The sequence below is a fragment of the Monomorium pharaonis genome, chromosome 2 (genome assembly GCF_013373865.1).
Source record: "Monomorium pharaonis isolate MP-MQ-018 chromosome 2, ASM1337386v2, whole genome shotgun sequence".
NCBI lineage: Eukaryota > Metazoa > Arthropoda > Insecta > Hymenoptera > Formicidae > Monomorium > Monomorium pharaonis.
The window spans coordinates 8,400,586-8,421,583 of NC_050468.1; the positions used below are offsets into that span (position 1 = coordinate 8,400,586).

General features: G+C 35.8%; 2 protein-coding genes across 3 annotated transcripts in view; one reads left to right on the top strand and one right to left on the bottom strand.

Moving 5' to 3' along the window:
• The window catches only part of LOC105838358 (putative E3 ubiquitin-protein ligase UNKL), a 35,690-nt gene extending 27,694 nt beyond the window's left edge, over positions 1-7,996 (bottom strand). The window contains exon 1 of the mRNA XM_012683870.3: positions 7,086-7,996. Coding sequence (XP_012539324.2) covers positions 7,086-7,145 — 60 coding nt within the window. The 5' untranslated portion in view covers positions 7,146-7,996. The remainder of the gene's footprint in view (positions 1-7,085) is intronic.
• Positions 7,997-8,132: 136 nt separating this feature from the next.
• LOC118644120 overlaps positions 8,133-20,998 on the top strand; it is a 102,180-nt gene continuing 89,314 nt past the window's right edge. The window contains exons 1-2 of one of the 2 annotated variants that reach the window (XM_036283279.1): positions 8,133-8,473; positions 14,850-15,040. In XM_036283279.1, coding sequence (XP_036139172.1) covers positions 8,281-8,473; positions 14,850-15,040 — 384 coding nt within the window. In that variant the 5' untranslated portion in view covers positions 8,133-8,280. The remainder of the gene's footprint in view (positions 8,474-14,849; positions 15,041-20,998) is intronic. The other variant, XM_036283280.1, reaches the window with a different exon arrangement.

The following is a 20,998-nucleotide window of genomic DNA, read 5'->3' on the forward strand; positions in this document are numbered from 1 at the left end:
AATCCAAAGGATTCTGTTGCCGCGACTGCGTGCACGTATCTCTGCTTCGGAGAGCCAGTTTCGAGATAATGTCGAAAGAGAGTTGGGATGGATAGCATGGATTTCATAATTTGCAAAAATCCATATCTGTGAATTTTTTTCACATTTGTGAGTGTTAGAAATAGAAATGCGCAGCTCTGACGATCCAAGACAGTGTTTTTGCCTTAGCTCCGAACACTGAGAGAATGAAACGATCATAATCATATTAATTTAATTAAATTTAGTTAAATTATTTATATTAAAACGTTATATTAATTATATTATTTACAATTATTTTTTATTCAATTAATATACGTTCAAAATCTGGTAATGTTTCGTACGATACTATTAGAAAACGTTTCTAGTCACTTGTACAGCACTTGTTTAACATATAGCGGGCTATTTATTTAAATTATAAATTAGATACATTAATTTCCCTTTATTTCTTTACTTCTGACTCAGCTGCATAGTAATCCATCGTTTCGTATGCATAATAATTGACTCGAAATGATTCATCATGTCATTCGGTGTATTTCGTTAAAGTCAAATTAACATTCGCTAGCCAAGGCAGATATAATAATATAAAAATTTACAAAGACAGATTTTTCGGTGAAATAAGTTGGTGACCAGCGTCACGTCGACTCTTCCTACTGAAATTTTTCAATCTTACAAAGATCTACAAACTAATTTTGACTGTGCCCGTGATCATCGAAATATCGAAAGTCGAAAGTCCATCCGATCGAACGAGTTTCGAAATCGAGCCGAGGAGAAATTGCGGAGGAAAGTTACGCGCGGTTATCGTCCAAAAGGAAGAAAAGGAAAGACACATTCCGCAGCAAAATACAAGGTTGCAAGGAAAAAAGAAAATATCCGAAAAATGAAAATCAGTAAAGACGTATGTGTGTTTCGTCGGTGATGACAAATCAAATGCGATCGAATTAAAAATCCGGGCATCACGAGATTCAAAGCAAAAAAAAAAAAAAAATTTTTTTTCCGGGCGACACGAATAATCGCGAAGGCAGTATGTGTCAGCGATTGCGAAAGCACTGCGATAACGATGAAATAAGTTCTCGGTGTCGCGTACATGTAAAAAAGAAGTATTTTACGCTAAATGACGTATTTTCGCTATCGCAAATAAACACGGGGAAGGAGATCATTTTCACGTATTTGTAGTATCGCGATTTGATTTCGCGTAGATTATGTACAGGTTATCACCGTTGTCAAAGGTCGACGACAACGTCGTTATTGTGGCGGCGCGTGATAATTATTCCTCGGGCGGTCGCCTTTCTCTTTCTCTCTCTCTCTCTCTCTCTCTAATTCATTTTTTAAAATTTGCGTACGCTTAACCGCGTATACGCATGATAATAAGACGGGAAATGACAAGTGAGTCAACAGCTCGCAGACGGACTCGCACCGGAAATCGTATGATACCACGCGCGCTCGCGCGCTACGCATAATTACGCGACGAGGAGGCATATGGGCATGTGCTTTCAGAAAAAATAATGCTCGCGGTGGCGCAGGCAGAATTGTCGCCGAACGCGGTCTTCTTCTTTTTTGTTTTGCCCGCTTGATGCAAGATGTTCGAGAATGACTTGGACGCCCTCTCCCCGACCGCAAAAATAAACCTGGGAAAAACAGCAGTCATGCTGATTCTTTGCCGACAGTTTCGCGACAGATACGCGCGCGAACAATCGATTTCTCGTATTGCACGTATTTACCGTACGTTGCACCGTAGGTTGAGTAAGACAAGAGACAACAACAAAACGCGTCGATCCGTGTTGTCGTTTCGTTCGCTCTAGCCTCTCGATCGGTATCAGTTACAACGGCGATAACGCACAGGCGATATCGCGCCGTACATATGGTACACACGTCGGGAAAATAGCGGTTTTGCAATATTTCTGCGTGAAGCAATCGTGTATCCTTGTATTATTCTTCGTAATGGACGAGCGAAGGTTCGCTGTAAACAACGGTTGAAAATGATGTTTACAGAGAGATCGTAATCATTCTTCTTTCGTAATACTTACATGTCACACCGCCTGACAATTGAACATTAATTAAATGATATATGTAGTAACATTTAACAATTTTACTCGATTTCGTACACTGTGTTAAATTTTTTGTTTTATTATGAATAAATCAATATAATCTATATACAAACAAAACATTTGTATTTCGAATATGAAAACATTTTTGTGTCTCATAAAATGTGTTCATGTGTCATAAAAATATGTTTTCCTAGATTTTCTTTTTCTGGGAAAAGGTTTACTTGAGTAATGATTCTTCTTTATCTAGAATTTTAAATGTTAGAACCGATAAAACTTGCTTATACAGAAAGAAAAAAAAAAGAGAATAAGAGACAATATATTTTTATATAAAATATTAAAATAGAACTAAATTAAAAAATTCAATAGTGTAAAATATTTCTATTTTCCTTATATGTTATTAAAAATTTTCTAAATTTATAAAAATTGTTAACTTTAAACGATTAAAAAAAATTCTGTGCTATTTACAATGTCATCAAAATGTGTTTTTATAATTATCAGAACTACTATACTACTATATTCGCTGGTAAAATCGACTTACTGTACGAGTTTTGTACAACAGATAGCAAGTGATTCTGCCGAGGTCACATCGAGAGATACACGTAAATACGCAAAACCACACTACAAATACATAGAAACAAATCACGGCATCCGCTCGACACGTGAACTCGGGAATAAATAAAAGAACAGGATACGATTTCGATGATGAGCTATGTAGATACAGAAAAATCATTTGCGAACATGTTGCGTGCTCGTGTTTGCTTTAGCACAAACAATACACACTTTCTCTTTAATAAATCCTTTTATATATATATATATATATATATATATGTAGCACATGAACTAAGTGATATTTATTAAAGCCGGTGTGTATACGGAATGAGAAATATTTAGAAAGTCCTACACGTTCGCGAAAAAAATTACCGGTATCCCGGCGATTTGTATCGAAAGAGAATAGCAATCTTGATTATATCAGAAGAATAGCGCTATATTGTCATCCCACGTCCCTTCTTTTTCCTTCATTAGTAAAATTACAGTTAATAAGTGCGGCTCGCATACTGTTCATTAACGACATATTTGCTTTGTTCCGTCAGAGATCCCCGAGTCTCTCGTTTAATGTCTCGTCGCTGTTAATGTACACTCAAGTTTTTCCAAGTCAATATTCATATGTATTTGCCAGAGAGCGCGTTCGAGGAGAACATTACGCCGGGACGCATAATAAATACGCCTTTCTGTCTCTGTCGTGTTGCACGACGGTGCAATCGAGAGTGTGCGGTAAGAACGAAACCGCAAGAGCGAGCGAGCGAGTGAGAGAGAGAGAATGCATTTGTTAATTCAACATGCACCAATACACTCGCGTGTAAGCGGTACCACCGAGTACCAGCGCGATTCCGCGCGAATTCTCGCCGTGCGACACGTGCGATGCTGATCGCATTTCCTCGCGAGAGAGACGTAAAAAGGAAAAAAAAAGCGTCACTCTAATAAAGAACAGGCTGTGAAAGATCATTGAGAAAATGTGGTAGAAAGAAAAAAAAATCATGGAATAATAAAATAATATTTGTTTATCAGTCTGCAATAATCATATTTCTATATATTGTTTGTTATAATTTTAGTTATTATTTATCTTGGTTTTTTATATCTTGTTTCTTTTTTGTTCCAGCTTGAAACTCCTCTCTTAAGCGAAATTAACTTTTTTTTTATTTCGATAAACGTAAAACATTACATAAACAATAATTACATAATAGATAGATAAACTTCAAGAATCAACAAGTTACAATGTATATATTATCGTTAATTGAATGAATATGACAGAATTGTGAAACCCGTGTCAAGTGTATAACTGACATTTCTAATTAGAGACTAGGCCGGACACAATAACTTCCGTCAAGCGAAACTTCTTTAATTCCTAGCATAAAGGGAATTCACCACAAAAGTAACTCAGCTTTTTAAACGCTAATAATTTAAGACTCCTTTAAAGCATACACAGATGCGTTTAAGAAAATCCTCGGATGATCCATTATTTATTGTTCCATCCACGGCTATTCTGGCAATCTTCTGACATATAGATAAACCAAGATAAAAAAATGTTTAAAACGCGACGATATTTCGATATATCATCGAGTTAAATCGCCTTGTCATTCAGAATTTTCGCGTGACCAATCGATCTATCATCGAATTTTTATACAATACCCGATACATATCGGAGTAATTAAAAATCGAAGGTCGGCGCCTACTCCATATTTCCTCTTAAAATCCACGAGCGGCGTCGAGAAGCCCGGCACTCGCGTCATACAGAGAAACTCACTCGTCGGAGGAACCAAAGAGAGAAACAGAGAAACCAAAGAGAGTGTTGTGCCTACTTAGTTCTCTCTAAGGTGAGAGTCTCCGGCTCGATTCGCGACGGCCTTTTATTTACGTCGTGCGAGAAACGCGCCCGGCCCGTCCGAATGGCGAAGGCCTTTCGACCTATCGACACGAAACGCGAAGAATATACGGCGGGTGATTGGGGCAGCGATTACTATTAATTTCGACGGGCGGACTTTGCTTTCGATCTCTCGCCGGGCCGTAGTTATTAACGTGGGTCAATTTTTGTCAACTCTGTAAATCGAGTCCAAATTAAATCACGTATGTATGCTGCATTCGAAATAGAAATTCGAAAGTCGAGCGTGTAATCTAGGTATGGTCGAAAAAAAAATATTAAAAATTTTCTTCTCCAGTTAGGAATAATCTCGTGGATTTGTCATTTGATTTATCGCATCAGCCTCAAAAAGATCGAAAACACTTCAGCCGACAAAGAAAAGCTTCGGAAATACCCTTGTATCGTATCGTATTACAATTTAAATTAAGATATATAATTACCGATATATATATATACACACACATATATATATATGTATGTGTATGTATATATATCGGTTAAAAATATATTGATATTCCAGATTATACATATCTGACAAACGAGATAATAGCAACAAACTTGATAAGCGAGAATTTTAACAATAGATTTTACAGGAATACATAGTGCGACGGAAACGTGTCATCTATTTACTTTAAAAGATAGTTTCGATAACTATTTTCAGTGTCGACGGGAAAGGTACATATTTTCGATTGAGCAACTCTGATTTGGAAATTGTATCTCACATACGATTTTCTTTATCACGGTGTTTCTCTTTCAACCGACAATATTCTACAATTGCCAACATTAAGTGACGTGTCGCAATGTATCACGAGAGAAAAATAAATATGTATATATAAAATGCGATAACTGCGATAAACACGACGCGTTTGAAATCCTCGATACACACCTGTCGATATCCCGGAGAAAATTTCTTTCGCTTTCCAAGTGTTATTATTTTCTTGCTGTTACAGACGTAGGCGCCATTAGACACGTAAACCGTGAACGAGTGTGTCGGTGCTCTGGGGAAAGGGAGGGAAGAGGGGAGGGTACTACTCCATTCTCGCGATGTGCCAGTCGTCCGTTGCTCAATATTTTTCTCCGCTCGTATATGCCCACGCGCGTATCTCTTTCTCTCTCTCGTGTTGCAGCGTGAAGACTTCGCATTCGCGCGCGTGTCACGGCAGGAATCGCGCGTCCTCGGAAAAGGATCGCGGGGGGAAACGCGGGTGACGGTGCAACGAGTGTGGAAACGAGATTCGATCGCGATCCGAGCGTGCGGAAGACCGTCCCGGTACGATACGATCGGGGGATTTTAATGTCTACCCGGCGGCGGTAACGTTATCTTCGACCTCCAATCGCGTAAAATTGTTTTCTAGGAAAAATAAAACGCGCTGAAAGAAATCGACGCGGTTTGTAATTATACGTACACGCGCGCGGGTAGACGAATAGATTGATCGGCCCTTCGATCTACACCGAGAGGACCTACGGTAGATCCCCGAGATACTTCCCGGGGAGATAATTAAAAACCGAATTAATTCCCTAAAATGTAGGGATATCTTACGTCCAGTTTTATCGGCACAAATTAATTTTTAATCTCGGTTTTAGCTCACCTTTCGTCCTTCTCTAATTATAAGAATTAGAAAATAATTCTTGTAATTCTTGGACAATTTTTAAGAATGTCTAATTGAAGTTGGAGAAAGATAAAGGGATATGTTAAATCGAGATTAAAGTTAATCTACAACGATGGAAAACGGACGAACGGGATATCGGCAAGTGAAATCCTACCATTATGGAAAATGTCACTTTGCGATTTTGACATCGCGGAGCAAGATCGAACGATCGTCCTTTTTTCCCCCTCCTCTCTTTTTTCGCGTCTTTCTCACCCCAAGGTGAGTATACGCGTTTGAACAAACGAAGGCGAGGTAAGGTTTATTCGGGCTAAAATTCTGTCTGTTATGCCGCTTTCTATACACGTTCCGGGCTACATTTATCTGGGCAAACCAATCAGATCGAACGTTTCGCTCAAATTCGCATTTGTTGTCCGTTCTCCCGCTATACCTGCTGGAGGGACAGGGGGGAGACAGACATCTACCTGCGAATATCCGTCTGTTAATCGCCGTTGAATGGAAAAGGTACAATGCGAAGGACGATAATAGATCAAAGAAAAATTTTGCAAAGGTCGAGAAAAGGTCGAGCCGTATGGTCACACCAAAAAAATCGCAACACCCTCCGAGGATTTGCTCGGAGTTAACAATATAGGAATATAGGACTCGAGCATGGGCGAGATGTCTTTATCGCCCTTCACTTCGTCCTTTGTGTTATATGCACGCGTTTCTCCTCTGATCGGCCAACAACAACAAAAAAAGAGAGAGGGATTTGTTTACGATTCGTCCGCGCGTGATGACACTTATTGTTAGCTCGGTTATTATTCGCAGTCCGTTTTTTTCCTTTTCCTCCAAGACCGTCTCGAGATCCGCTGACACGACTGACTGCTGTGCCGCGATTGGCTTGGAAGACAGCTCGAGTATCGTCATCTGCATATACTCGAGGCGGTCTCGAGGAAGCCCGACTACCGTGCACCCGACGCGTATAAACAACGTAAGCGACATGTAGATCGAGAGCCTTACCTTAAAGAGATGCTCGCCGCACTCGAACATGGAGGTGTTACTCATGACGGCAGTCGACATGTTCTCCCGGTCGCACAAAAACACACTTTGTACCTGGAGCCCGTGTTGTCCGCCTTCCGAACCTTCCTTCCCTCCTTCTCGTCCCTCGCAGCGGGCGCGGAAAAAAAAAGAAACGATGCGACGCAGCGTCCCCGAGGAGTCCCGTTGACAGTGTGGCTGGTAGAAGAGGAAGGGGGGGAGGGATGGTTGAACAACTTTTTTCCTTAGAACACAACAAAACTGCCACCACGATCGTGTGCGTCGTCGTTGCGCGATGCCGTAGCTCGCATCGGAAGCACCCACGCGTATAATAAACCAAGTGCGGCGTCCTCCGATCGACACACGTGTGTCTCGGAATTGGCGTGCTACGGTAACAACAAAAGGAAAGGAAAAAAAAAAAAACAGAAAAACCAGTGAGCGAGCGAACGCGCGCGCGGATGCGGAGAGTGCGCAGTTTCTCGAATTCTTCCCAGCACAGATCGACCGGCTCTTGTCTGTCTCTTCCTGGATCGAACTTGTGCGAGTAACTTGTCTTCTCCCCGCGTGTCTACTATCGAGTTTACGTCGTCGTCGTCGTCGTCGTCGATCGTTGGCGCGCGCGTAGATCGGCAGATTCGTTCTTCTCTCCACGAATCTGTACGACGCGGTTTTGTAAACAAACTTGAACTTTTTGGCACTTTCGTGAAAACTCGGCCCGAAGTTTACCCGCCTTACGGAGAGGGGAAGAAAATCTTACCGGGATCTCTTTTGCGGGTTTTGCGTGTATATATGTATCGCCGGTATACCACCGTGCTCAACGCTCAAGGCAGAGCCTCCCAAAGCAGACTGAGAGCGCCGCCGACTGAAAGTCCGTAGCCTGGTCGGGCCCGCTGCTCCGCGAGAGGACATGCAGGCGGCGCTCTTGCCCCGCGGTACCGGCGACGCGCGCGTCGGCCAATAGCGCGCCGTCCCGCGCGGTCACGTGGTGGAGCGGGGGAAGGGGGAACCCCGCTCGACGTGGCAATCGCGCTCGCTGGGCTCGCTCCACGGGGGCCTGCGTGAAGTTAGCCGCCGCTCTGTCGGCACGTCGGCTCTCGATTGTCCGTATATACACACAACGGAGCTCCGTCTCCGCAAGGCGTTCCAGCACCTCTCCTCCAATCCCGGGGATGCTCGGATGCTCCCCCATTGGACGGGATTCGGGGGGTTGCATCCCTCGAGGCTATTGTGTCGTCGTTTTAATCCCCTCGATCCCGGGGAGGCGATAGATCGCCGAGAACGCGGTAATGCGAACCTAACCTCGGAGATAGCGCAATGGACGATGCCGTCTCACTCTCTCTTTCACGGAGTACAAAACGTATCTCTCACAAGTTAGTGCTCCGAGCCTTACTTGAATATTGCCGATTGTTTTATTGCATGTCGATTAGTGGGTAAAATGGGTGAGAGCGAGTTGCACCAGTCTTTCTGTAGAAACGACGATAGGGTCGTAACGGCATAATAGGCAGTTACGAGGAGGGAGGCTAACAGTTTTTTATCGAGATTCCAACAATCTTACCGTAAAAACACGCTTCACAGAAAGGCTGGATTCTTTTATAAAGCGACTGGAAGAATCCTGCAACGCATTATGCAATAAATTGCGAACGAATGTACATAATAAATCGTAAGCATCTTTTTTATATTTTATTAAAAGAAAAATAATAAAATTAATAATGTAGGAAATAAAAGAACGTTCTGAGAGAAACGTATATTTTAACGCTCAGGTGATTGAGCAGATAGAATAATTCAAATTATTTGAACTCACTTGGGAGGTTCAGTTGTGTAATAACAATGATAAAAATTAGATTAAAAAAAAAGAATTTATTAAAATACTTTTTATTGGCCAATATATACTGAATTTTATCACTTTTATTATGTTCACTAAATTACATATATGTGATATATGTATATACATTTAAAAAAGTTTAGTATAACAAAACTATTTAGTTCGAGAACTAAAATATTTTTCTACATTGAGAAAAATTGCTGTTACAAAAATGTCTGAACCAGGTAGTTTTTGCTAAAGGTAAAAACGTTTTTTTTTTAGCTTGCAGTCATACATAATCGATTTCGAATCTAAATTTTATGAAACAGTGTAGAAAAAAAGAAATATGAAAATAAAACTGTTGTTTTATTTTCAATGCATACTGCGTTTTTAGTTTTATTATTATTCGAACTTCGGTTCAAAATATTCGACTGGATGCTTATTTTCTTTACTTTGAACTATACGAACAGATACAACGTGTAATGTGTTTTATTCTTTTATCTAGGTTCTAGTTTATTTATTAAAATGTGAATTGAGACGTTCCTCGAGCACCGTTATTTAGTTCATTATTCAGAACACACGACGAGAGAGAATAAATCCGCGTTGAATGCAGCCACGGGGATTATTTCTTCTTTCTCTATCTGAATGCAAAACTATATACTTTATATAGATGCAGCTCTCTCAACTGCTCGACAACTCGAGCGCATTCCAGCGGTCAAACGAAGGCGGCATGAATGAAATTCAGCTTCTATTCACCTGCGGCGTAGACCACAGATTCTAAGTAGTAACTGTCTACGTTCGTTATGATTTTTTGTCGTCAATCGCCGTTACAATTTTACGACCGCAAACGTAAATTACGCCGCCAGCAATCGTCCGTTTTGTAACGATCGATTCATTATCGGGCAAGATATAGTTATCATAAATTAGCTTAAGTAATGAGATATTGCGATGTATGAATTCTTTTCTCTTCGTCATAAACAGATTGCAAAAAATATTTTATTTATACGTACATTTTGTTACATAGACACGCACACATACATAAAATTTATGTAATATATATCTTAATTATTATAGGTGTGTGTATGTCTGTGTGTATGTGCGCGTGCGCAAATTAAAGTTTTTTAATGTCGACCCAAATCGACTAAATTTAAGATAGTTAATATATGTAATTCATATCGAGACCTCTTAAATTGGAAATTTTTGAGTTAGTTCAGATTCAATTCATATTTGAATAGTTGGCACACTTTTAATAATCAACATCGTCTGTTTACATTATCTGTTATTGTACCAATATGAAAGGAATTTTTCTAAAAATGTACAAAAATCATTAATTATCACTTTACGTTAAGTCAACCGGATTTTATTATCAACGCGATTTACATACTGAAAAAATATCCTTTCGTAAACCTGTAAGATGCATTTAGTGATATTGTTGGAAATATTTGGTTGTTATAAACAAATATAATAATAACAAAATTATAACAATATTAACAAAACGTTTGGTAATACTTATAAACATTTTGTTATAATTATTTTGTAATAATTACTTTACTCGTAAATCCATCTTACAAAGGATTTTTTTAGTGTATAATAATATTTTTAAACGTTTTAATTATTTAGAAATGCGTGTAACGAGAAAAAAGTATTTATTGGTTTAACAAGAACGTCACGTATCTGGTTGAGTTAGTTATAAATCTGCGGTTTTTTTTAACTACGCACGCAAAGCAGGAACAAACGTTTTTACGGAATTTCGCACGTACCAACAACACTTAATCGAAGAAGGAAGTGACATTTCGCTAAGGGAAAGCCGGAAGTTCGGTTGCCGCGAGGTCGCGTGAGTAGGAAGTCAGACTCCCGCTGATTTCATAGCGGCGCAATGTCAAACACTGATTAAAATTGTGCTCGAGGAACAGAGGTCTTTTTCAGAGTTAAAATAAATAATGAGCAATGGAATATATATCGGTTTTTTTTATAGATAAAAGAAAATAAATTTATTGGAGAAAGTTATCTCAATTCTTAATTATTTAAATTTTAAATCAATGATTATTTTGAAGACTAAATTTTTTTTCCAATGACAAAAAAAATTTTATTATTTCAGTTATTGTAATTTCCTGTTCTTTTCTGAAAACTCAGAAGCCTACTACGATAACGAGTTGACGATATCAATATGTCAATTGTGGAATTATTTGGCCACTATATTATCATAGATAACATACTCGACCAAACATACACACACACACACACACACACACACACACACACACACACACACACACACACACACACACACACACACACACACACACACACATATATTCATGCATGCATGCACCCACGCACGCATACGCGCGGCAGGCAAGAAGAATCTGACGCCTGTCTAATTAGAGAGTACGCACTGTGACATACGGGCCTATGAGGGTGAGCTGTTGAATCTCACGGGGAAGTATTTTCAACCCCGAACAGATTCTCATGCCATTATATATAAGAGCTAATGGGAGTCAGTTTCCGTCATGATGGCCGGACTATATTCAGAGATATCAGACCGGGATATGCGGGCTCTTTGTGAGGGGTGTGTGCGTGAAAACGAGACAGACAAAGAGAAAGAGAGAGAAAGAGAAAACTCTGGCACTCCTACTTCTGCGATAGGTTTATGAGCCGTGTATGATTAAGTTGGAAATTTTCAGATTAATTGATAAGTAGTGCAATATACAATATAAGTAGTATAATATAAAAGTAATACAATAATGTTGCATAATTCTTTTTCTATTAAGAAAAATAAGTTAACTAAGTTAATTTTTTTATTATAATCCTTTTTTTATCATTTATTTTTAAAATTTTTTACATTTAAATTTGATGTTTGGATTATATTTGATATTGGGATATAAAATGTTAAAGGATTATTTTTTATATTATAAACATTTATTAGAAAGTATAAGTAATTTATGTTACTATATATAAATTATATTGTTGTGTATAGAAAAACATTAATGGAATTAGTATTTTACATACATTAGTTCATTTATATACGTTAATATATTCTTAATATAATTTAAACAAATTTAAGCGCGCAAACTATTGAAATGCTCGAATCCCTTTACAAAGTTTTAATAACGAGACAATAGGTGTAAAAGGGATCGAAATTTAAATGTTAGGCGGATACAAATTTTGATAGATTAAAGAAAATGTAACGATTTTTATTACGCAATTAACAGACATGTAATATATTATAAACTTATTATATCACTAATTGTAAGACAATACGAACGTGAGAATCAAAAATCAAATGTAAACCAAGTATCTTTTTCACTAAAGGGTGCTGTGTTTCTATTACAACCTGCGAGAAGTAGTTTGCTAAATTCAACAAGAATTTCAACCTTAAAAATAAATTATTCTCTAGGTACATATTATGGAATATGGATTCCGATTAAAATGTTCCATTTTGTCTAAGAAACACAAAGAAATCAAGAGAATAATTGAATAATTCCGTTCGCAATCTTTTCTAAATAATTCCATAATACTTAACTGAACAGTCTTTCGATATTAATGACATCATGCCCAATTTATGATATATAAACTTACGAATTTCGGTAGATGTTAAATTAAACGTTGACAGAGATCGGTCGCTTTTCGGTATTAAAAAAAATATTACAACATTTATTGAAAATCTTTCAATCAAAGTCGTTTCATTCACTCACTGTCAGTTCAGTAACATGTTTTTAACATATATTTAACATTCGTACGTGTTCTTTGTGTAGATTCATTATGCAACATCATTAATGACGTAAATAAAAAGACATGCATCTTTTTATTTAAATATTACTACCGTTGAAAATAACATCAGGTGCATCAGGTAAACAGGGATAAACTACCTGACTGGGATTATAAAAGAACAGATATTTTTTCTCTATGTCTTACGGTCCTTTATAAAAAGCTCAAATATATATTTACGAAATATATTACGAAGAAGTTACGATAGGAGAACAGCATCCGCAACGTTAGCACGTTCTGAGAGAACGTCGGGCAGAGAAAATGTCATAACTTGTCCGTCCGCGGATGTACAGTACAAAGGATAGAGAAAAATAAAGGGAATGGATAGTGGCAAGTATCCGTCACGTGCGTGGCGTATGTATCCATTATTGCGGGAGAGCAACGTGAAAAGCGCACGGATGTAACATGTGTTGCGCAGAGCAACGTTGCGCCTTGCCGGGGACCTTTCTTGCAACTTCGCGTCTCTCTCTCCCTCTCCCTCTCTCTTTCTTTCTCTCTCTTGTACGGCCGTAATGTCTCACACAGCGAAAGAAGTGGGCGAGGAGAAAACAGGCAATGAGAAACAGTCGTATTCAATTTCGTTCGACGTTGTGCAATCTGGCAAGCAATCTGGTCAAAGTAACTGTTGAATTTTTTCCCTTTAATTCGGTTCAATTAATATTAAAATTTTCTATTAAAAAAAAACAATCACAACAATGACAACAATAATAATATATATACGTGTTTAATGAGAAAACATCATTACTGTATCGCATGCTTTGATGACGAGGAGAACAGAAATTCGAGTAATCACACGCGTTGGAAATGTCCATACGTTGCGGATCGTGACGTCATGCGAGTTTTTTCACGATCTCTTTCTTCAAAACATCGCGTCAAAGCATTCTTTCTTTTCACTCACGCTCTCCCGTTGTGACGTCACTCGCATCTCTTGCGCGAATGTAACGATGACGCGTTTGAAGGCACAAAGTCGTTCAAACTTTTACGTCACTGTGAATTTTCGATAACGTCATTTTCGCACGTCATAGTGAGTCAAAACTGACAATTATTAGCAAAGCGTTTAATAAATATTTACGATACATACATATTTAAGCAAAAGTTTACCATTGGACTTCTATAGAATTTTGTGGGTTTTTTCTGAATGGTTTCTTTCATGTTTTAATCAATAATAATAATAATAATAATAATATACAAGTAATAATAATTTTTGAAAAAAAAATACAAAAGTTTATTTGATTTTTTCTCTGATTTTTTTTTAAATAAAAGAAAAGAAGATAAATATAAGTTTCTTTTAAACGTAAAATTTCCATAAATCTTTAAATATTTTGTTCAATAATGTGCTCGCATAAAATTTTATATCAAAAATTACTTATGTATGATAATAGCTACAAACTATAAGAAATTTCAAAGAATTATATTACAAATAATATTCGTAATACTATGGTAGTTTGATGAAAAACATCGTAAAAACGTTCATAATTCCTTTATTGATTCATGCTTATTTACCATAATAATTTTTATTATAAAATTTCTTTGTGTATAAACTGATGGTTTGATTTAATTTTCAATTATTTGGATAAGAGGAAACAACATAATTAAACATTCGGGTTAACACAAACATTAAGATTATATAAAGTGCGATAATATGGCGAAAAACGATATTGTTGAAAATGTCACATGTTGAACAGGATGGCGTAATGACTCAACAAATATTTTTCTTTATTCCCCGTCGAGCAGAAGCGCGAGGAACGTGAGATGCACAGAAAAGCTGTGACCGTGATAAAAGTTTGTACGCGGAGTTATATAATTAAAGAATCACCACCAAGTAAAATGTCACGATGAAAATGTCACAGGGCGAGCGAGATGCAGAAGAAGCTACGTTCCAGTCGCGGCATTAATCAATGCTGATTCTGCATCATATTGTAGCCTATTATATACATCATATTGTAGCGTATTCATTATTGCGTGGGTGTAAAACATCGCAAAAGATCTATTAACTAACATCTAAATTATTCACATGATTGAAGCTATAATATTTATGGTTATCGAAAATGTCTCGGTTTCATCTTTTCCCCAAAGATTTTTCCTTTATTATGCGCCATAAATGGTACATGATTCGACAATAACCAATCTAAGAATCGCTTAATCTTACATTTTCTAAATATAGTTCATTTTTTCAGGTAAAAGTTCTTCAACCAAAACACCTTTGGACAAATCCTTCCACTTTTCCCGGCTGATACTCTTTGGCGTCTCTACGTCGTGCACAGGTACCTGCATAGATCTTAGATCGATAGATCTGAGCAGAAATCGTTCCGAGAATCGCAAAGGCCAAGGCAACGGCAGGCAGGAAAGCAGGTATGTAACAACATGGGTAAGTGTACGCGGCTAAACCGGACCAAGCGGAAAGACAGCTCATGTAATACCGGCTAAAGGATAGGTCTCCTGGAGTCCGTTTTGCGAAAAAGTTGTCGTTATTGATGCGCATTTGTGGATACTATCCTACGCTGTAAATAGTACCTTGTAAAGGTACCTTTATTCGTGAAGAGGTAAACATATGGCAACCCTTGTTAGGTATGTAGGTGTAAGAGCAGCCGTGGAATATCCAAAAACTAATATTTTCATTTTTAATTTGTATGTATTTCTTCTATTATCCTTTTAATTAACTTGTGCTTGATCTATTATGATTGATATTTTGGGGGGAAGCAAGGTAAAGAAATAGAAATCTAAAAAATAAGGATTAATAAGCGAGAATGCAAAAAATGTTTTATTTAGGATTTAATTACGTTATTTTTGAATGTTATGGTTCACAAGAAAAGCGCTGTGTCAAAAAAATTTGACACAGCACAATTTTACGACTTAATTAGAAAATTATGTTAATAAATCTAGAAATGTGAGAATATTTAAACAATAACGATATTATTGAAAACGTGAGTAATAAAAGTGCAAAAGTGAAAATTTTGAAGATATGTCCCTATAAAACGCTCTTGTATGTTAAATGTTAAATGTTAATAAATATTAGTTTGACAAAAATAAAAGTGAGATTGATAAAAGATTGAGATTACAATATTTTTGAAGAATTTAATAATTAATGATCAATAAAATTATTTTAATAAATTAGAAAAAACGAATAGTAATAGTTGCTCAATACGTAGCATTTATGCTATGATTGAAAACTGAAAAAAACTGAGTATTACATAGAACGACGGGCAAACCAATAACATTTATCTACATCGTTCGTAAATTTAATGGTCTCGCTTGACACACTTTTCCGGAACATTTGTCATTACCTGTCTTTGTAGCATATTCTTTACATAGTAATTTTACATCTGTACATAATTTGTTTAGTTAACGTAGTGCATAGTATGTTCCATGGTTAGTAATGGCGCGTATTGTGCGAATAAGTGCTTACATACGTTGCGGTTTACGCTCTTACTTTCTTATTCCCCGGTATTTCCGCGACCAGGCGCCACTCCGATCGAAACTTTCACATTTCGTATTAATCTTAAATTAACGACAATCATGAACATTGCATAAATTGTTATATTTTCTTCTGTAGTTGCACCTGGGAATTTTAGTTTATAATAGTGCGTTTGATAATTTTTGAAATATCTTGCAAACACGATAGTTAATATAAATGAACCCTTTACTTTTTATTTCGATGTAAAGATATTAAAAAATACTATGAGGAACACGATCTTAAAAATTATTTGATTGAAAAATAATTAATTGATAATATATATTTTGTCTACATTTTTACGATAATTTTGTTTAATTTATGCAACGATTAGGAATTATTATGTATTAGAAACGATTTATTTGCTACGACCAAAATGGTTTCGTCTAAAATAATGTGTTTCTATGACACGGACCAACTCGCGAGCGCGGATTATTCCGTTCATTGATGCCAATGGGTTAATGACCGCATGCAACAGTAATATTGGCCAAGATTAAATGCTATTGTTCTATTCCACCGATCTACATCGTGACAAGTTTTTCACTGCAATCGTCGCAATTTTCACATGGCAACCGAGTTCTCTCTCTCTCTCTCTCTCTCTCTCTCTCTTTTTCTCATCATTCTTAACATTAATAATCGATTTAAAATTATTAATAGTAATTAAAGTTTTAACAAAATTAATTTTTTTTATTTCGTGCAACTTTTAAGCCTTGAGAAAAATTAATATTTCAACATAATGAGAGGAAACTCTATTATTCTCTAATGAGCTGAAATGCAACGATTGGCCACGACGTGTTCGCTATCGTTATACCGCGTTGTAACGAATGATCGGCGTCGTGTAAGGCTCAAAAGTCATTGCACTTTGAGCTGTAGCGACTAACGAACGGCACTCATATCTGCGGGGTGTACGTACACGCGTGACTCTCGTTTTTCTACTGGCGACAATGGTTTTGCACTCGGAGAGAGACCGCCTATCGTTGTAGCACGCAAACGCAGCGCGAACCTTGTCGTACGCAGCCGCAAGTTTTCTTCCTATATTCAGTACACCGCATGGATCGTCACGCCTATTGACTTTTTATGCATGAAACTTAAAGGCTGCGTGTATCTTAAAAAGAGGACCATTTCAACGAAATACTTATGACGCAATGATAATGATAATAGATATTCCTAAGAAAATAGGAAAAACAAGTAAAACTCCTGAATATGATGGTTTTTCCAATTAAATAGAAATAAAAATTAAAAAGTTAATATCAAATAAAGTCAAATAATAATTTAATTAAATTTTAATAAAATAGTAGATAAAAGAGAACTATATATATAGTTCTTTTTACTTATCTACTAGTTGGAGTTAAGTTGTCATCAAGCGGAGAATATTTTGGAAACTTTTTCTTATACTTGTAGAATACATATTCATAATGTAAACATTCAATGCAAATATTTGAAAATCAAAAGTGAATAAGTTTGAATTTTTAGCTGCTTGTATTATTTTATTGAATATAAGTAAAAGCTGAAACTCCAAGCTTTGAAATTCGAATATTCTTATATTTGTTGGAAATATTCAGAACATCGACTGATTTGATCTGAATTTTGAGCAACAAAAGCGTACATACATAAATACTATTGCTGTTTTCTTATTCTTTACGTACTTCGTACTTTGTACTTTATTACAGTAAATTGCGTATGTGTCAGTATAAATAGTTTACAACATTTAAAGATATGACACATATATTTTGTGGTTTAACTGATGCAATTTAAAGTAATTTAAAGGCGCAGATGGAATGGAAAAGCGAATGTGGTAATCGGTACAAAGTCCACGTTCAAGTATCAACATAAAATATTAACATAAAATATTACCTTTATAACCAAATGGTTTTGGATTAAATTAACATAAGGCCCTCCCATATCCTTCTTTTTTGACTTATCGGTTTTTTTCCGCTTCATGTCCTTTTTCCTTTACAAACTTCGAACTCGCTTTTGCTCCCTCATTCTGAAAGAACGTTGCAGCACTCCGCATCATGTATCTCATTCATTAGCACTTGCAACGTTTGCGGGACAACTTATGTTTAACTATCTCGAATTGACGGTTTTTTTTCACGGCTGTGCTCTCAGTATTTCAAGACTCTTGACTTGTATATCGTTGCACAAGAAAGAGAAGGAAGAAAAACGGTTACAGAAGGTTAGACAGAGAGAGATGATCTGGCGTGCACTTGATCAAACAACGAAGCCTCTATTGGACTCCGCGTTTATTGGCGCTTCTAATTCGGGGGCGGAAATGATCGAAAGGCAAAGACGAAAGCAGATCTCATGTATTAGAATAGTGTATAAAACTGGCTTAAAACGTTTGGCATTAACAATTAACGCGGTTCAATACTAGCATCTGTGATCATCTATTTGCAAGTTGTTACTAAGATATTTTAAAGAAAAACTTTTACAAAAGTTACAAAGCGCGCATGTGTATATTTACAGTTGAATGCACAAAATTTTATGTAATTTTTATGATTTTATTCTGTATTAATAATGAAATGTAATTTTAGTTGCAAATTATAATATTCTTTTTATATGTCACTGCAAAAGAATTATTTTTACTATTACGGTTTTACTAGTGAATTTTACAACAACATTATAATGTGTAGAGGCTTTTTATATTTATATGTAAAAAGTATGATGACAGAGCATTTTGCATTTCAAAACAATCTTTAAATGAATATAAATTTATTTGCTGATGCAACATAATATTTGCAACTACATCATTTATTTCACTCGTATCACATTACAGATTAATGTTGAGATTCTGAAAAATAACTTTATAATAAAGAATATGTAGGCGTATTTGGAAATTATGAGGTTGTTTATTGTGAGAATTTTGAATTTTATTATTTACGAATGATTTATCTTGTTTATAGTATATTTGCGTCTCTCATTACAAGAGGCGAATTTATTACATGGCTATCCACAATTGTTAATTAAGATTCATGTTATTATTAATGAATAACATTAATGAATACACATTAAACCTGTTTTTAGTACATTATAATACCCGGCTATGTGCTAGCGTGTTTTCAGCGATGGCATACTCGATGTATCTATGTATGAGATGAGAAATCTTTTAATGTTCTCCATTTTCTTTGTAATCCTACAATTTTTTAAAATTACTTTTAAAAAATTAACGAACAGGTATTTTTATATAAATTTTCTTTTTAACAGTTTCGAAGAAAAAATTATAGAAGATACAATATCTTTAAACAAGATAGATGTTTTATCATATCTGTATAACGAAATTATACTTATTCAACAAATGTTATAAGTTCTCGATAAATTTTAATATATTATTTCGTTTGATATACGACTTCATTTTTTCTAACAAATTATAATACTGTTATTACATCTTTAATCATCTTTTAGAGTTTTTATCATGAGATTATCTAGAACTTTTCACGAACTCTTATAACAATGTAATGTTAAGCAGTATTAAATTGGCTATAATTATTACTTATTTTGAGTATGAAAAGTACTAACAACAGTGCTTATTACATTTAAGAGAATTAAGAGAAAACATAGGAAAAATAAATAAAATTACAAACGGAGTTATTCACTGTTAAAAATATATGGAAAAAAACGTTATCAATTAGTAAGAGAAGTCAAACAATAAAGATTATTTTTGCCACGAGATTATTGTGAGCTTTATCTAATATTATCTTATCTATTTAATGACAAATGTTTTATCTGATCTGAATGGATGACCTAAGAGTTTAACGTGCATCAATGAAATTAATTGATAAGAAATAGTGTCTCAGATATGTCGGTTTTTTTAATGAAAACGTAAATTAAAAATAAATTGCTTTTATTTTAAATTTTTCTGTTATAAAACATTTGAAAATATTATTTTATTTTATTATTTTTTAAATAGTATTATTGTAGAAGATAATATAACATATATAACAACTATTATCGGATTCACAATAACAGAGCTCTTGAATAACAATTACTAAAAACAAACGAACGAAGGATTGATTGCAGACACACGTTGAATGTTAATAGAAACCATCTTTCTAAAGTTTGACGCACATTCACGCACGCATATATATATGCTTGAGCCTTTCCAGTACCAATTAACGAACTCCAAAGCTCGCGGACTGGCGGGCTCGTGAACGTAAACAGCTAAGTGATCAGAGATGGCCGCGCTCGATCCGGAAGTGGGCCAGCAGATTCTTCCGATGCCAGAAAGAGCCAGCCAGTCAGTTTGGACGCCGCGCGTCCAATTACCTCCGCTCGCGCCGTAGAGAGAAAGGGAAAGTCAATCAGGTGAAAGTCACTCGTCAAGATAGTTTTGCCTCTGTTTATCCGGTGGGGGCTTACGTAGTGAGAGTGTACTGCCTTAAAGACTTGTTACACGGTATTTTTCCTTCCGTTTCTCCATCGCGTTTTGATATCTCTTTATCAAACATTGTCCTGCGGCAAGTAAATTACAAGTAAATTTACAAATAAATTATTCATGAATAGGTTTTTTCTTTCTAAGGAATCATCCTTAGAAAATAAAAAAATTATCTTGTGTTTATAATTCATTATTTAATTGGATCTATCAGTAACAATAAAATTATTTTAATTATTACGTATATATTCTTAATATATTTACATGTACATATACTCGATTTTTATCAATATCAAATGATAACATTAGTATGTAGCATATTTGCATGATCTTCATCTTTTACAGAAATTCAATGCAGTAGCCAATTATTTATTTTAAATATTAAAGGTATTGTGAAAGAGTAATTATAAATAATTAGAGATTAATACTGCATTAAATTTCTGTAAGTGATAAAGATTATATATATGTCAATGTTATCACTTAACTTAAAGAATATTTATTAATTT